The sequence below is a fragment of the Phyllobates terribilis genome, unplaced genomic scaffold (genome assembly GCF_046119375.1).
Source record: "Phyllobates terribilis strain yellow unplaced genomic scaffold, ASM4611937v1 Scaffold_5__5_contigs__length_657084704, whole genome shotgun sequence".
Classification (NCBI taxonomy): domain Eukaryota; kingdom Metazoa; phylum Chordata; class Amphibia; order Anura; family Dendrobatidae; genus Phyllobates; species Phyllobates terribilis.
The window spans coordinates 202,235,082-202,253,944 of record NW_027362765.1 but is presented as its reverse complement, the minus strand read 5'-3'; the positions used below and the strand labels follow the sequence as shown (position 1 = coordinate 202,253,944).

The following is an 18,863-nucleotide window of genomic DNA, read 5'->3' as shown; positions in this document are numbered from 1 at the left end:
TATATATACCTCCGACCAGCCACCCTCAAACCACAATATCACATAAATACTGGTATACTGCCACCACCGATCGCTTAACAGGTGGATCGGGTACCTGGTAGGTAACGTGAATTAGCGGATGAGGAACGTGTTTGCTCGACATAGGACAAGAAGGACGAAACTGGTAAATAATTAATGATTTACTCCCAAAAGGGGGGCAGTGTTTACAAAATATATACAAAATATTATAAAGGAGACAATTTACATGTATGCATAAAACAGTTATTAAAATAAAAGGGATAAGTAATAGCAAAACCTGCGCCACGAGGTGATGGTCTCAGATTCTGTGGGGGGGACGGCTCCCCGGAAATTAGACGTGATTCTTCCGCACAGCGTGGAACGCGTGCTTCTGGCGTCCCTGAGAAGAACGCACTACCCAGGACAGTTCGATTAATTCCCAATACCCACAGTTTCAAGCAAACCCTAAAAACACATTTCTTTAGACTGGCATATCGCCTAAACACACTCTGTCCATCCCAGCTTTCCCCCATATTAAAATCTTCTTCAACTTCGGGTTCAAACCAACCATGCACATAATAGCCTCTGTCAGGACTGCACACATACTGGCTGGCGACAAGTCCATGTATTATTATTTATCCTATTCAGTATATCAAGGCTGCATTATACAATATATGTACTTTTTACCTTTTGTGTCTCCCCCACTTCCTCATAGACTGTAAGCTCGCGAGCAGGGCCCTCACTCCTTTTGATATGAGATATGCTTATTCTGTATTGTCTGTATATGTTCCCCCTAAAATTTGTAAAGTGCTGCGGAATATGTTGGCGCTATAAAAATAAACTTATTATTATTATTATTAAATGAGAAGGTGTGTCCAAACTTTTGGTCTGTACTGTATACAGTACTCCTTTTCCTCACTCCCCTCCAATATACAGTCACATCCTGCAAGATAGGCAAAACAAAAAGGCTTACTCCCCCTAACATAAGCCAGATTTAACATAAAGCTACGTGTAGAGCCAAAACTTTTCAGACCCCTCCAATATACATTTCTATGTTAAGAAAAAAAAATTATATATTTACACAAACACACAGCTCGTTTTGGCTACCTATAACATACAACTCCATTAAAAAAAAAAGCCACATCACTTCCCTCAACCACCTCTAAAAAACCCATGTGGAAAACATCCCTCCTTTTAAGCTTGCTCCTTAAAAAGCTCAATCACTTTATGTAGTAATAACTCTGGAATGCTTCAACATAGCCCATTGATTTTGTGACACATGATACTTTATAATAATGGTAAATTTAGGTTGATCTGTTTTGCGTTTATTTATAAAAATATCTGAAATTTGACAAAAATGTTTTAAAAATTGCAATTTTCAAACATTGAATGACTATTCGTTTAATCCTAATAGTCATACCACACAAAAACATTAAGAAATAACGTTTCCCTCATGTCTGCTTTACGTCAGCACCATTTGTAAAGTGTTGCTTTATTTTGTTAGCATTTTAGAAGGTTTAAAAATGTGGCAGTAATTTTTCATTTTTTTCAAGGAAATTTACAAAACTTATTTTCATAGGGACCTGTTCAGTTTTGAAGTGACTTTGGGGGTCCTATATGTTGGAAACCACCCAAAAGTGATACAATTTTAAAAACTGCACCCCTCAACCTATTTAAAACTGCTTTCAGGTAGCTCATTAACCCTTCTGGGTCTTTTCAGGAAGTAATGGAAAGTGGCATGACAAGAATGAAAAAGTTTATTTTTACCACCTAAATTTTGATAACTTCTGAACAGGCCACTATAGCCGGCAGACTCTAAGGCAGTTATTTGGCCATGAACTGTGATGGCAAACATCAGGACCACAAAATCAAGATATCGGGATGCCGATGAGGTTAAAGAGGGAGCCCCCACACTCTATTTACTATTTAGATTCTGTAGTCACTATTGACAGCAGAATCTAAGGGGGTAAACGTCCATGGTCGGTGCCAACACTGATCATGGCTGATGCAGCAAGTTGTCAGCTATAGTGTACAGGTGACAGCTACAGGATTGCCACATGTCGGGGAACGCTGGTCTCTTATATCGCAGGTCAGTAAAAAGACGTCTGGTGGTCACTAAGGAGTTAATAAACATCACTCTTTCAGCCCTCTACAATATACAGTTTAATTTAAATAATATCACCTCCCATAGCCCACCAATATGAAATCCCATATAAAAAAATGACTGTCCATCCTTTATGCTGCCTCCAATATAGAGCCTTATACTGTAAAACTCAATTTCTCTCCAATTACCTATAAATACGTGTAGACAAGTATTGTTGCCTTATGTTAAAGAGGTTGTCCAAGATAATGAAAAGTCAACCATGGGATGAAAATCTATATTACAAAAAAATGAAAACGTATATACTCATCCCTTTTATTCCTGCTATTCCAGCTTCTCATCTCTGATAATCTGGCTTGCTTGCTGTAGATGTAAAAACCTATATACAACAAGTGACCACTGCAGCAAATTGCTAGCCTCAGCAGTATCATGCCATATACTGCTGAGGGCAGTGATTGGCTGAGGCTTTCACATGGGTTATATGGCCTGTGGCATCTACAGCTATTGTGAACAGAAGAAGTGTTCCTGAGTATCTGGGAAGCACTATTAATTAAATTAGTAATGTGTTAAAGTAAAGGAAGCCTGAGCATCTCAATGCCCCACCAATGTGTGAAAGTAAACAATGCCTGACCTACTCAATGCACTGCCAATGTCTTAGGTAAACTATGCCTGACCAACTCAACATCCCCCGCTGTTGTTACATTTGCAATTGTGTATTTTCTCATTAACTCATATAAACTTTTTTTGTTCAGAGTAGACACTTTTTTCAGACATAAAAATCTTTTTCCACTAAATAAGTTCATCAAATTACCCTTTTTTCCAAAGATGTTTTATGGTTTCACATATGTCTTGGACTGGTGGCCTAACACCTTGCATTGTTCATGCTTGTATGGCGGAAGCAAACTTTGGGATCCTGAAACAGCAAGAAAAGCAGCAAAAGGCCAGCAAAACCTGCTTTTTGTCTGCAGCTTTTTTTTACTGCCAAGAGATCAGGTTTTTAGCTGCAGAAAAAAAAAGCAACGTTTTAACATAGCCTAAGGGCCCCCTTGAGACTCCGCTCAGGCTCCACCCCAGCTCCATCTCTACCACTCAAACCTTCCACACTCACACCGCCCTCTCTTGGAAAAACTCCACTTCTGCACCACATTTTCACCAATCACATATTAACAGTTCCCATCAAACATCATATCACATACACAGCCATCAGCTTTTGATTAGGCCAAAAGATTTTTAAGCCTGCCACCACAAAAAGGTAGACTCTTTTGGCCGGGCCCTACTCTACTCTAACCTATTAGGCTATGTTCACATGTTCACACGCTGCGTTTTGTCCTTGCGGAATTGGGTCAAAAAAAGCTAAGGAATCCTTATGTCAGCAAAGTATGACAATACTGAATTGCTGTGCACATGTTGAGTAAATGTCCTTGAGGATTTGGTATGCGTTTAAATCTGCAGCATGTCAATTGTTTTTGCGTTTTTGCTCTGCTTATTTACTAATGAGTACATACTAAATCAGTCAAAAATGAAGGGCAAAAATGCACCAAATCCAAGCTGATTTTCCACAGCATTTTTGCTGCCAAGAGGTGCAGAAATGCTGCAGAAATTTCTGAAAGCAAATACTCAACGTGCACACAGAGTCTTAAATATTTCTTAAAATATCCAATACTCTTTTTAGAAATATTTTTAGTTATTTTTCTTTAAGGGAATGTGTCATATACATTTTTTAAAATGATCAATAATACCACATACAAGGAACAAATACTGCCCACACCATGACCAGACCACATACTGCCACCACATAATGACCGAATACTACAATACTGATCATTAATAAAAAAACACAATACTAATATTACCATAAGTGCCATTATATACACAGGAGCTTTGTACATAGTATACAGTGTATAGTGTAAGTGTACAGATAATACAGTGATCACCAGTGACATTATACACAGGAGCTCTGTATATAGTGTCAGTGTATAGGTAATACAGGGATCACCAGTGACATTATACACAGGAGCTCTGTATATAGTGTCAGTGTACAGGTAATACAGGGATCACCAGTGACATTATACACAGGAGCTCTGTATATAGTGTCAGTGTACAGGTAACACAGGGATCACCAGTGACATTATACACAGGAGCTCTGTATATAGTGTCAGTGTACAGGTAATACAGGGATCACCAGTGACATTATACACAGGAGCTCTGTATATATTGTATAGTGTTACAGATAATACAGTTATCACCAGTGACATTGTACACAGGAGCTCTGTATAAATTGTACCGGCAATACAGTTATCACCAGTGACATTATACACAAGAGCTCTGTATATGCTATATAGTGTATAGTATCAGTGTAAAGGTAACACACTTTTAGTTGAAGTCCTTCATCTTTGCTTTTCTTCATCCAGCGCAGACCGACATCACTCCTTCCAGCCAGGACTCGTCTCTGCAAAAAAAACCACATAGTTATCCAAAGCACATTCCCCACTTTCCCCCCAACTTCTACAATATGCCAGATGAAGAAAAAAGCGACATAGTGCCATCCTGCACAATAACAGGACCCCCCTCAATTTATCATTTGCTCTCTTCCACCCTCAATTCATCATCATTCACTGTACTTCATCCCCCAGTCTCAATTCATGCTCATTTGCACCCCCTCCGCACACTCATTTAATTCATTTTATTAAAAAAAAAAAGTTTTTCATACTTACCTCTGAGATGATCAGCCCGAAGGCGCAGCTCCACCTCTGCTATTGCGGCAAGTGGCGCACGTACAGGCGGTGCACAAGCACAAAGTACATTATACCCTGCGGCACAATGAGCAAAAGCACAAGAGGGTGGTGGCAGGGCCCGGACTGGGCTTGAGCCGCCCCTCTTTCCTTCTGCTCCCCTTGCCCCATATAAAAGTGAGGGAAGTAATGCCCTGATAGCGGCCCGACCTAAGCATACGCACACACATTAAAGGGGTTTACTCACAAACAGAAGTTCATTTTAATCAATAGATCTTGGAATAATAATAATTTCCACAATTGGATGTGTTTAAATAAAATGTTCCTGTGGTGAGATAATCTTAGAAATGTGCCCCTGCTATGTACTGTGTAATGGCTGTGTCTGACCGTGCAGGAACATGGTCTGATCATACCACATCTCCTGGGCAGGGGAGGAAGAAAAAGAGTATTTAGACATTACAGCACACTATCTCAGCTGACTCTTTTTGTGAGGTAAAACATTTCCCTGCCTGTTTTTAAACAATGTTTTACTTCAAAGAAAGAATCAGCTGTGATCCCATGCTGTCCTGTCTGTATACTCTTTTGCTTCCTCCTCAGCCCAGGAGCTGTGGTATGATCAGACCATGTTCCTGTATGGTCAGACACAGCCATTACACAGTACACAGCAGTGCACATTTATGAGATAATCTCAGTACAGGAAAATTTTTGGTGCAGAAATTTCTGCTTTAAATACTGAATGTGTGCATATACCCTAAGGATCAATTTACACCTATGTTTTTTTAATTTCTGAGCTATATGCTTTTCTTAACTCCTTTGCAACGTAGGATGTAATAGCAAGACTTTGCAACTCACCATGTAGCTTTATAATGGTTGAGCAGTCATAGATTAGCTATAATTTTAGAAAAGACATGTATCGCAAATCCAAAAATCACACATTGATCTATTGTGGATAATCAAAAATTTACAAAACTGAAGATGAAGTTCTTAGTTTAACAATCGGATCAGACTGTATAAAGTCCCCTGCCTTGTTATGGTGAACGTCTTAGTGGGTCACTGACCTAAAATGTGCAGCGGCATGCGCCGACCACTGCTGAAGCCACTGTTGTCACGGGTGTGTCGCCACGAAGATCGTCACGATTACACAGCCTGACTTCTCGCAGCTGACTTTTTGGTGCTTTGTGTTTTTCGGCAGTGAGGGAGTTAATTCTCTCTCTCTCTGTGCTAGACGAGGTCCAGCCTCGCCCAGCTGCAATCAATGCTGCTGTAGTGAGACTCCTTCAAATGCCTGCTGGTCTGTTAGGGAAGTGTCGGTGAAAGCATTTCATGCAGACTAACAGAGCGGATCGTGGTATTTGGAGTTTCAGAGATAAGTGTATTTGGAGTGTTTTTTCCCTTCCTCGCTTTATCATTTATCTCCTTTCCCGTTGGTGTTCCCTCTGTTGTAGTTGTGTAGTTTTTGTATGCAAGGTGGTTTTGGTTTTTCCCTTGTACTGTCTCGTTCGTCTAAGTACTGTGTGTGGGCATATTATTACTTGTCCCCTTTTGTTGTGATCGGGGTCCTTCTCAGGACTAGATTACTTAGGTGCAGGGATCCTCAGGAGGTAGGGGTTACGCTGGCGGCCTGGACCTCTGTACCTTTAACAGTACCTCCAGGTTGAGGGATTAGTCAGGGCCCCAGCTTAGGGTCAGCTTAGGCCCCCTACCTCCAGTATACAGAGACAGCGTGACAACTGTGCACCAACATGGGAAGGGACCTGGTGCCTACAGCACCCATGCTGCAAGGCAAAACCCCCATTGTTCCAGATCACCCCACAGACCTAGCATTACAGCACCAACACCAAGTGAAAGGAGCTAAAAAAAAAAAAAAGATCTCACCTTCCCTGTCTGTTCTCAGACTGTGATGAAGAAGTCTTTTGGCATTAACTCAACTCGCGTGGCTTTGTGAGCAGCAGAGGGCAGTAGTTGAATTCCATCGACAACATGCCCTTCAGTATTCCTGTAAGCCTCGGCACATAACAATCGACGAGTGGGCATGGATGTCTGACATCTGTGAGGTTCTACAAAACTTTGAGGAATCAACCAAGATAGTGAGCGGCAATGATACCATAATCAGCATAACCATCCTGCTTCTGTGTCTACTCAAATGCTCGCTGCTCACAATTAAAAAGAAAGCTTTGCATGTGGACCTGGTGGAGATGGAGGGAGAAAGTACACAGGGTGATACTACCCAGCCTCATCTCATCTCATCTTCTTAGCACTGATTGGGTGATAATGAGGAGGGAGAGGCTGAGAAGGAGGAGGAGGTACAGGAGATGGCTGCCTGCGCTACAGAGGGTACTATGTGTGAAATCATATGGGGACCTAATGTATTAAAATTAGAACTTCACTTAATTCACCTTAAAAAATTACCGCACACTGACAGACAACACATAACATATAGAATATAATAAAAATATATCCCAATGATACACGCCAATGGGACGTTGTGTATATGTACCCTGATAGACCCTGTATTGAGCCTGCGCTGAACCTCTACCTATTTGCAGAGGTCGGCACCTTAGGGGGAATGTTGTGGTGCCCCTGCTCTTCGGCTATCTCTGAAGTGCCCTGGTGTGTCCTATTCAAAAATTTGTCACCGCAGAGAAACACGTAGGGAAATACTAATACTAGACAGAGTTATTCCTACAGCACTAAGGGGGATAAATAGTACAAAACCCACAACTTAATATCAACCAAGATATAAATATTTCATTACCAATATTGGTGACATGAGTCACCTCTAAGAACACGAATTCAGCCCTACTAATTTAAATCTATCGGCAGAGGGTGGTGCCCCAGTGATTAAACCTTGTCGCCTCCACTCCTTGGTGGATATTTCTCAAATCTCCTAGAAATCACAATATTTAATATGTTCAAGGATATATAAATACACTGCTCAAAAAAATAAAGGGAACACTCAAATAACACATCCTAGATCTGAATGAATTAAATATTCTCATTGAATACTTTGTTCTGTACAAAGTTGAATGTGCTGACAACAAAATCACACAAAAATCATCGATCAAAATCAAATTTATTAACCAATGGAGGCCTGGATTTAGAGTCACCCCCAAAATTAAAGTGGAAAAACACACTACAGGCTGATCCAACTTTCATGTAATGTCCTTAAAACAAGTCAAAATGAGGCTCAGTATTGTGTGTGGCCTCCACGTGCCTGTATGACCTCCCTACAACGCCTGGGCATGCTCCTGATGAGGTTGCGGATGGTCTCCTGTGGGATCTCCTCCCAGACCTGGACTAAAGCATCCGCCAACTCCTGGACAGTCTGTGGTGCAATGTGACGTTGGTGGATTGAGCGAGACATGATGTCCCAGGTGTGCTCAATTGGATTCAGGTCTGGGGAACGGGCGGGCCAGTCCATAGCTTCAATGCCTTCATCTTGCAGGAACTGCTGACACACTCCAGCCACATGAGGTCTGGCATTGTCCTGCCTTGGGAGGAACCCAGGGCCAACTGCACCAGCATATTGTCTCACAAGGGGTCTGAGGATCTCATCTCGGTACCTAATGGCAGTCAGGCTACCTCTGGCGAGCACATGGAGGGCTGTGCGGCCCTCCAAAGAAATGCCACCCCACACCATTACTGACCCATTGCCAAACTGGTCATGCTGAAGGATGTTGCAGGCAGCAGATCGCTCTCCATGGCGTCTCCAGACTCTGTCACGTCTGTCACATGTGCTCAGTGTGAACCTCCTTTCATCTGTGAAGAGCACAGGGTGCCAGTGGCAACTTTGCCAATCCTGGTGTTCTGTGGCAAATGCCAAGCGTCCTGCACGGTGTTGGGCTTTGAGCACAACCCCCATCTGTGGACGTCGGGCCCTCATACCACCCTCATGGAGTCAGTTTCTAACCGTGTGTGCAGACAGATACACATTTGTGGCCTGCTGGAGGTCATTTTGCAGGGCTCTGGCAGTGCTCCTCCTGTTTCTCCTAGCACAAAGGTAGAGGTAGCGGTCCTGCTGCTGGGTTGTTGCCCTCCTATGGCCCCCTCCACATCTCCTGGTGTACTGGCCTGTCTCCTGATAGCGCCTCCAGCCTCTGGACACTACGCTGACAGACACAGCAAACCTTGCCACAGCTCGCATTGATGTGCCATCCTTGATGAGCTGCACTACCTGAGCAACTTCTGTGGGTTGTAGAGTCCATCTCATGCTACCACGAGTGTGAAAGCGCAACCAACATTCAAAAGTGACCAAAACATCAGCCAGAAAGCATTGGTACTGAAATGTGGTCTGTGGTCCCCACCTGCAGAAACACTCCTTTATTGAGGGTGTCTTGATAATTGCCAATAATTTCCATCTATTGTCTATTCCATTTGCACAATAGCATGTGAAATTGATTGTCAATCAGGGTTGCTTCCTAAGTGGACAGTTTGATTTCACAGAAGTTTTGCTTGGGGGGATTGGGATCAGAGACCCTTCAGTTTCCTTGTCTGAGTCGGAATCACAGATGCCTTCCGAATCCTGTGTATCGCTAAGGCGTCTCCTGCTGGGTGAACCAGGGTGGAGGCCTTCTCTGGTCGGGGATCGAAGTTTGATTTACTTGGAGCTATATTCTGTTGTTTAAGTGTTCCCTTTATTGCAATACCAGAAGGCCCTGGTCCAGGGCCGGCGTCAGCACCCGGCGCACCCGGGCAAGTGCCGAGGCCCTGAGCAGGCTGAGGGGCCCACTGGCGGTTGCGCACCCCGCCGGGCTATGGGCGGAGGAGAGCGGTGTCAGTGCCCGCCCTTCACCTCCGCTTGCTCAGGGCCCCGGCAGCCGGATACTTACCTCTCCCCGTGCCTCCGCAGATCCGCTGTCTTCCTGCTCTGCGCTCCCTGTGACATCTCAGGTCAGAGGGCGCGGTGACGTCTTTCCACGCCCTCCCCTAAGCCATCACAGGCCCCGCAGAGCGGGAAGATGCCAGCGACGCTGGAGTCCAGACCCGAGCAGCTGCAGCAGGTGAGGAGGAGTGAGATGAGTATTTGATTTTTTTTTTAATGTATGGAGGCATGGGGCATAATATGGGGGGATGACATCCTGCATGGGGCATAATATGGGGGAGGTGACATCCTGCATGGGGCATTATAAAGGGGGGGTGACATCCTGCATGGGGGCTTTATAAAGAGAGGGGGTGACATCCTGCATGGGGCATTATAAAGAGAGGGGGGTGACATCCTGCATGGGGCATTATAAAGAGGGGGGGTGACATCCTGCATGGGGCATTATAAAGAGGGGGGGTGACATCCTGCATGGGGCATTATAAAGAGAGGGGGGGTGACATCCTGCATGGGGCATTAAAAGGGGGGGTGACATCCTGCATGGGGCCTTATAAAGAGAGGGGGTGACATCCTGCATGGGGCTTTATAAAGAGAGGGGGGGACATCCTGCATGGGGCATTATAAAGAGAGGGGGGTGACATCCTGCATGGGGCATTATAAAGAGAGGGGGTGACATCCTGCATGGGGCATTATAAAGAGAGGGGGGTGACATCCTGCATGGGGCATTATAAAGAGGGGGGTGACATCCTGCATGGGGCCTTATAAAGAGGGGGGGTACATCCTGCATGGGGCATTATAAAGAGGAGGGGTGACAGCCTGCATGGGGCATTATAAGGGGGGGGGGACAGCCTGCATGGGGCATTATAAGAGGGGGGGACAGCCTGCATAGTGCTTTATGTGGGGGGAACAGCCTGCATGGAGCATTATAAGGGGGGGGGACAGCCTGTATGGGGCATTATGTGGGGGGTAACAGCCTGCATGGAGCATTATAAGGGGGGGACAGCCTGTATGGGGCATTATGTGGGGGGTAACAGCCTGCATGGAGCATTATATGGGGGCCAGTATTCTGTATGGAGCATTATAAGGGGACCAGTATCCTGTATGGAGCGTTATATGGGGGCCAGTATTCCGTATGGAGCCTTATATGGGGGCCAGTATTCCGTTTGGGGCCTTATATGGGGGCCAGTATTCCATATGGGGCCTTATATGGGAGCCAGTATTCCGTATGGGACCTTATATGGGGGCCAGTATTCCGTATGAGACCTAATATGGGGGCCAGTATTCCGTATGGGGCCTTATATGGGGGCCAGTATTCCGTATGGGGCCTTATATGGGGGCCAGTATTCCGTATGGGACCTTATATGGGGGCCAGTATTCCGTATGGGACCTTATATGGGGGCCAGTATTCCGTATGGGGCCTTATATGGGGGCCAGTATTCCGTATGGGGCCTTATATGGGGGCCAGTATTCCGTATGGGGCCTTATATGGGGGCCAGTATTCTGTGTGGAGCGATTCGCCGGTTTCTGAGCTATTGTGGAATTTACAATAGATATCGCTCATGTAATGTAAGAACTGAAATCTTTGCATTGTACTATATATATATATATATATATATATATATATATATATATATATATATATATATATATATATATATATACAGTACAGACCAAAAGTTTGGACACACCTTCTCATTTAAAGATTTCTCTGTATTTTCAGGACTATGAAAATTGTACATTCACACTGAAGGCATCAAAAGTATGAATTAACACACGTGGAATTATATACTTAACAAAAAAGTGTGAAACAACTGAAAATATGTCTTATATTCTAGGTTCTTCAAAGTAGCCACCTTTTGCTTTGATGACTGCTTTGCACACTCTTGGCATTCTCTTGATGAGCTTCAAGAGGTAGTCACCGGAAATGGTCTTCCAACAATCTTGAAGGAGTTCCCAGAGACGCTTAGCACTTGCTGCCCCTTTTGCCTTCACTCTGCGGTCCAGCTCACCCCAAACCATCTTGATTGGGTTCAGGTATGGTGAATGTGGAGGCCAGGTCATCTGGCGTAGCACCCCATCACTCTCCTTCTAGGTCATTGCCCTGTTGAAAAGTAAATGATGGTCCAACTAAACGCAAACCGGATGGAATAGCATGCCGCTGCAAGATGCTGTGATAGCCATGCTGGTTCAGTATGCCTTCAATTTTGAATAAATCCCCAACAGTGTCACCAGCAAAGCACCCCCACACTATCACACCTCCTCCTCCATGCTTCACGGTGGGAACCAAGCATGTAGAGTCCATCCGTTCACCTTTTCTGCGTCGAACAAAGACACGGTGGTTGGAACCAAAGATCTCAAATTTGGACTCATCAGACCAAAGCACAGATTTCCACTGGTCTAATGCCCATTCCTTGTGTTCTTTAGCCCAAACAAGTCTCTTCTGCTTGTTGCCTGTCCTTAGCAGTGGTTTCCTAGGAGCTATTTTACCATGAAGGCCTGCTATACAAAGTCTCCTCTTAACAGTTGTTGTAGAGATGTGTCTGCTGCTAGAACTCTGTGTGGCATTGACCTGGTCTCTAATCTGAGCTGCTATTAACCTGCGATTTCTGAGGCTGGTGACTCGGATAAACTTATCCTCAGAAGCAGAGGTGACTCTTGGTCTTCCTTTCCTGGGGCTGTCCTCATGTGAGCCATTTTCTTTGTAGCGCTTGATGGTTTTTGCAACTGCACTTGGGGACACATTCAAAGTTTTCCCAATTTTTCGGACTGACTGACCTTCATTTCTTTAACTAATGATGGCCATTCGTTTTTCTTTACTTAGCTGCTTTTTTCTTGCCATAATACAAATTCTAACAGTCTATTCAGTAGGACTATCATCTGTGTATCCACCAGACTTCTGCACAACACAACTGATGGTCCCAACCCCTTTTATAAGGCAAGAAATCCCACTTATTAAACCTGACAGGGTACACCTGTGAAGTGAAAACCATTTCCGTTGACTACCTCTTGAAGCTCATCAAGAGAATGCCAAGAGTGTGCAAAGCAGTCATCAAAGCAAAAGGTGGCTACTTTGAAGAACCTAGAATATAAGACATATTCTCAGTTGTTTCACACTTTTTTGTTAAGTATATAATTCCACATGTGTTAATTCATAGTTTTGATGCCTTCAATGTGAATGTACAATTTTCATAGTCAGGAAAATACAGAAAAATCTTTAAATGCGAAGGTGTGTCCAAACTTTTGGTCTGTACTGTATATATATATATTTCTCTGCAGTATATGTGCATCATGAATCGTGGTATGTGTTATAGGGGCCCACTGAGACTCTTTCGTCCGGGGCCCAGAAAAACCTGGAGCCGGCCCTGCCCTGGTCTGTTACAATACTGACGTTGCACTGCTGGAATCCAGTGGCTGAAGGAGCACAAACAGGAACAGCAAGTGGTAGTAGATGTCCTTGGAGTTAGCAGAGGAGTTGTAGGAAACAATCTGTAGATAGGTAAGAACAGTCTGGGGAAGACAGTTCGGAGATGGACACTGGAGCTAGACTAGACAGCTTGACACTCAAGCAATGTATGAAAGATCCATGTGGTTTTAAGTAGGCCCAAACAGGAAACAAGATGGATTCCACGGGTTCAGAATTTGCCATCTTAGTAAAGGGCAATTGCAGAATACAATAGTAGAATCTAGTGGTAAGGAGTGAAATTGCAGCACCATTATTAAGGTGAACAATGGCAGCCACTAGCAGTCAAACTGTAGAAGGACAACAGGAATCCTGACATAGTCAAACAATTAGTGCAAAAATTTCCATCTGACAACGCTGGCAGCAGAGGAGCAACCAAGGAGAAGAGACGAGGGGGACACACACCAGATATAACATAGGTAGGGAAACATTGTCAAAAGTTTGGGATAGTTTCATTAGACCCTTCCAGCACCCTAGCCCTGATACGGGGGGTAGTCTAACAAAGAGGGAAAAGTTTTTAAAGATTGTGAAGGAGTACCTAGTCGACCGTACCAGGGTCCTCTGTGATTCCTGTGCCATACAACTATAGGGTATCCAAGCTGAGCTTGTGGCATGGACTGTCCCTCTACACCTTGGAGGTGCTGGCGTGCCCTGTCGCTAGCGTTTTGTCAAAGCAGGTTTTTAGTGCCACAGGGTGCATAATAGCTGATAATAACTGCCTGTCAACTGAAAATGCTAACATGCTGACTCTTATCAAAATGAACAAGGCCTGGGCTGGCCCTGACTTCAAAACCCTACTGGATGACAACAGCGGAACATAAAGCCAATTTAAATGTTACTTTTTTTTCTGGTGTATTCCCATGCACCCCTTCCCATCCAAAAAAGGGTATACAGTTCATGGTTTCGTCTTTTTCATGTTCTCCTCCACCACCATATCAACAGGGTCATCATGTGGCCCTCGCTCCAGACTTTTAGAGAGTCATCATGTAGCCATCGCTCAAAATTTTTAGAGGGTCATCAGGTGGCTCTCACTCATTTTTAGAGGGTCATCATGTGGCCCTCGCCCATAATTTTTAAAAGGGCTTCATGCGACCCTCACTCGTAATGTTTCCAGGGTGTGTATGATACCCTCCATCATAATTTTTACAGGATATGTATAAGGCCTACCTTTTCAATTCTCTTATATGTATATGTATATATGTTTATTCCCCAAGGGTAAATGTATTTTAGCCCTTACACTTAGTGTATAGGCTTTACCAGTCTACGATTCTCAGTTACTAAAAATGGGGGGACAAAAAATTTTGAGGCCTTCCTCTATGTATCTTCCATGGTGTATTGCAGTCCCTCCTTCTATTTTTTGGCAACCCTTGCAATTAGTGCATAGGAGTCTAGGAGTCCCACTACCTAATAATTTTAACAGAATGTGTATGAGGCCCTCCTTTATGTCTAATACAGCGTGTATTGGAGTCCCTCTTTCTTCTAATTTTTAGCAGTTCTTGCATTGTCCGCATAGGCTTTGTGACTTTCAGAGTCCCTCCTTCATAAATTAAACAGGATGTGTCTGACTATGTCTCACGCACCACATGCCCAGATAATATAGTAAAATGTTAAAATTATATTTACCAGTAACTACTGGTGGGTATAGTTTTATTTCCCACTCTACTATGTCGTCTACTGTAGTCATAGGCGACAAGAAAATACGGTGGTGAGAGATGGCCTGGCTATTAAAGGGTAGAGGCGACGTTTTTTTGCTTTTTTATTATTTTAATTTGGCCTTATATACAAGTCATTATATAGTAATGTTTCCTAACATTTTTTCCCGTAAAATCCATTTTATCTTCAGTTTGGTATGTTTTATTGTCAGTTCATAAAAGTGGAGTAATACTCTGACAACATTGTTCCCAGCAGTGACCTGATAGTCAGAGATTCATCCAGGCATCTTTCCCATGCTGTTCCCATTCCATTTGAGCACTGTTTCCATCCATTCAGCAATTTTCCTGCCTCCCTAGCCATCCTGTTAGGGTCTTCTAAAAAAAATGCTTGGGTTTCCCCATTGACTTCCATTATACTCGGTACTCAAGTTGAGCCCGTCCGAGCGTTCAACCTGCTTGATTAGAGTACCGAGCAATCGAGCATTTTACTGCTCGATCATCACTACAGCACATCCAAAAATCACACTCTAATCTATTGCGGCTAAGATAAAATTTAGAAAATGGAACATGAGGTTTTTACATTCTGATCATACCCTAACACTCTATTGACACCTACAGTTATATGAAAAAGTTTGGGCACCCCTATTAATCTTAAGCTTAATGTTTTATAAAAATTGGTGTTTTTGCAAAAGCTATTTCAGTTTGATATATGTAATAACTGTTGGACACAGTAATGTTTCTGCCTTGAAATGAGGTTTATTGTACTAACCGAAAATGTGCAATCTGCATTCAAACAAAATTTGGCAGGTGGATAAGTATGGGCACCTCACCAGAAAAGTGACATTAATATTTAGTAGATCCTCCTTTTGCAAAAATAACAGCCTCTAGCCGCTTACTGTAGCTTTTAATGATTTCCTGGATCCTGGATCAAGGTATTTTTGACCATTCCTCTTTACAAAACAATTCCAGTTCAGTTAAGTTTGATGGTCGCCGAGCATGGACAGCCCTCTTCAAATGATCCCACAGATGTTCAATGATATTCAGGTCTGGGGACTGGGATGGCCATTCCAGAACATTGTAATTGTTCCTCTGCATGAATGCCTGAGTAGATTTGGAGCGGTGTTTTGGATCATTGTCTTGCTGAAAGATCCATCCCCTGCGTAACTTTGTCACTGATTCTTGAACATTATTGTCAAGAATCTGCTGATACTGAGTGGAATCCATGCGTCCCTCAACTTTAACAAGACTCCCGGTGCCGGTATTGGCCACACAGCCCCAAAGCATGATGGAACCTCCACCAAATTTTACTGTGGGTAGCAAGTGTTTTTCTTGGAATGCTGTGTTTTTTTGCCGCCATGCATAACGCCTTTTTGCATGACCAAACAACTCAATCTTGGTTTCATCAGTCCACAGGACCTTCTTCCAAAAAGAAATTGTCTTCTCCAAATGTGCTTTTGCATACCTCAGCCGACTCTGTTTGTGGCGTGCTTGCAGAAACGGCTTCTTTCGCATCACTCTCCCGTACAGCTTCTCCTTGTGCAAAGTGCGTTGTATAGTTGACCGATGCACAGTGACACCATCTGCCACAAGTTGATGCTGCAGCTCTCTGGAGGTGGTCTGAGGATTGTCCTTGACTGATCTCACCATTCTTCTTCTCTACCTTTCTGATGTTTTTCTTGGCCTGCCACTTCTGGCCTTAACAAGAACTGTCCCTGTGTTCTTCCATTTCCTTACTATGTTCCTCACAGTGGAAACTGTCAGGTTAAATCTCTGAGACAGCTTTTTGTATCCTTCCCCTGAACAACTATGTTGAATAATCTTTGTTTTCAGATCATTTGACAGTTGTTTTGAGGAGCCCATGATGCCACTCTTCAGAGGAGATTCAAACAGGAGAACAACTTGCAAGTGGCCACTTTAAGTAGCTTTTCTCATGATTGCATACACCTGGCTATGAAGTTCAAAGCTCAATGAGGTTACAAAACCAAAAAAAGTGCTTTAGTAAGTCAGTAAAAAGTAGGTAGGAGTATTTAAAACAAGAAAATGATAAGGGCGCCCATACTTATGCACCTGTCAAATTTTGTTTGAATGCAGATTGCACATTTTCTGTTAGTACAATAAACCTCATTTCAAGGCAGAAACATTATTGTATCCAACAGTTATTACATATATCAAACTGAAATAGCTGTTGCAAAAACACCAATTTTTATAAAACATTAAGCTTAAGATTAATAGGGGTGCCCAAACTTTTTCATATAACTGTATGTAATTTTTGTTTTGGTTAACTCCTCGACGTAGGACGTAATAGCAAAAACATTGCAACTCGCTATAAACTTTAGAATATTATGAGCAGTCATAGATTAGCTCCACTTGCTCATCTGCGTAGATGAAATTTTATTTTGACACAATGAACAACTGCACTTTATGGTGTCAAGAAGATTTCTATAGTTTTCAGTAGAACATTTGATCAATCAATCAACTAGAGGGACTTAACAAAAGTTAATCTCTTAAATTAATGTTTAGAACACTTTTATGTGGTAAACTTTATTTTAGAGATTATTTTGTAAAACTCACAAACTAATTATTTCTGTAAAACTCATTATTTTGTAAAACTCACCTGATTTAACTATTCTGTTTTAATTTCATAGTGTTGCTTATCTGGCAGGATGCCTTGTAAAGGAATTACAGAAGAGGCAGCCAGAATTGAATATTGATGAAAGAGATATTTTGTGTGTCCAGATTGCCGGCCTGTGCCATGACTTGGGTAAATATTAACCTAGATACTAGATATTTACAGCCACAAATGTTTATCCCTCTCCCATACTAATAGTTCTGCTACACGTCACTTGTCTCATCTATTGTATTATTTCTGTGTCTTGTTGTGTATAAATATGTGACTCTTCAGATTTTACGTTATACTATGCCCGATGAAGAGACCTGAGTAATCTCGAAAGCTTGCAATTCATTACCATCTTTTCAGCCATTAAAAGGTATCAACCACTGAGGACTCTCAAGTCTAAATATTTTTCTAACCTAGATATTGAAAATTTGTTATGTGTGTGTGTATATATATGTGTATGTGTGTATATACAGCTCTGGCAAAAATTAAGAGACCACTGCAAAATTTTCAGTTTCTCTGATTTTTCTCTTTATAAGTATATTTTTGAGTAAAATGTATATTCTTGTTTTAGTCTATAAACTACTGACAACATGTATCCGAAATAATAAAAAACAAACAGTGCTTTCAGACCTCAAAGTACTCATGTTTTAACTGTGAAATCAATATTTGGCAATATTTGGTGGACTAACCATGATTTTTAATCACAGCTTTCATTCGTCTTGGCATGCTTTCCACCAGTCTTTCCATGCTTTCCAATAGAAAACTGTTCAGTGGTCTCTTTAAGTTTGCGAAAGCTGTGTATATATATATATATATATATATATATATATATATATATATATATATATATATATATATATACATATATATATATATATATATATATATATATATATATATATATATATATATATATATATATATATATATATATATATAATTTTGGTAGGTCAACTCGCTTAGCTGCTTCCGGAAGTAGACTCAGAAACTGAGCTTTCTCTGCAGGCATTATTATATGGCATACAGTCCTGCAGCTCCAGCAAAATAAACACGGCCTTACTGGCAAAACAACAAAACAAAAGATAAACGATAGCACAGTCCATATGTGTGTGTGTGTGTGGTTCGCTCACACAGGTTATGTCCAGCCTTCAGCTCCTCTGTGACCTATGGCTGTCCAGTCTGGAGACCTTGCCTCTCCAAACACAACACAGAGAAGAAAAAAAGGACTGAACATTTAAAGCATGCTCAGCCATACCCTGAGGTGGAGGTATGGGGAATGACTTCCCTCCTATCTCTACGTCATTCCCATAAAACCACACCCTTCAAAAGAGGTAACCCCCAGCATATAGGTCTCAGTTCACACAGGAAAGCATCCTGAGTGAGACATACCTCCCCTCGCATATAACACCACTGACTCGGTCACAACATATATACATATAATTATATATATATATTGTGAGACAGTGAGGGGAATCATATGCGAGG

The 18,863-nt window shown here is 42.4% G+C and overlaps 1 protein-coding gene across 2 annotated transcripts in view; it reads left to right on the top strand.

Moving 5' to 3' along the window:
• Positions 1–18,863, top strand: part of LOC141272722 (deoxynucleoside triphosphate triphosphohydrolase SAMHD1-like) — a 203,678-nt gene that overhangs the window by 82,397 nt on the left and 102,418 nt on the right. For both annotated transcript variants that reach the window (XM_073683726.1, XM_073683725.1), the window contains one exon: positions 17,407–17,522. In XM_073683726.1, coding sequence (XP_073539827.1) covers positions 17,407–17,522 — 116 coding nt within the window. The remainder of the gene's footprint in view (positions 1–17,406; positions 17,523–18,863) is intronic.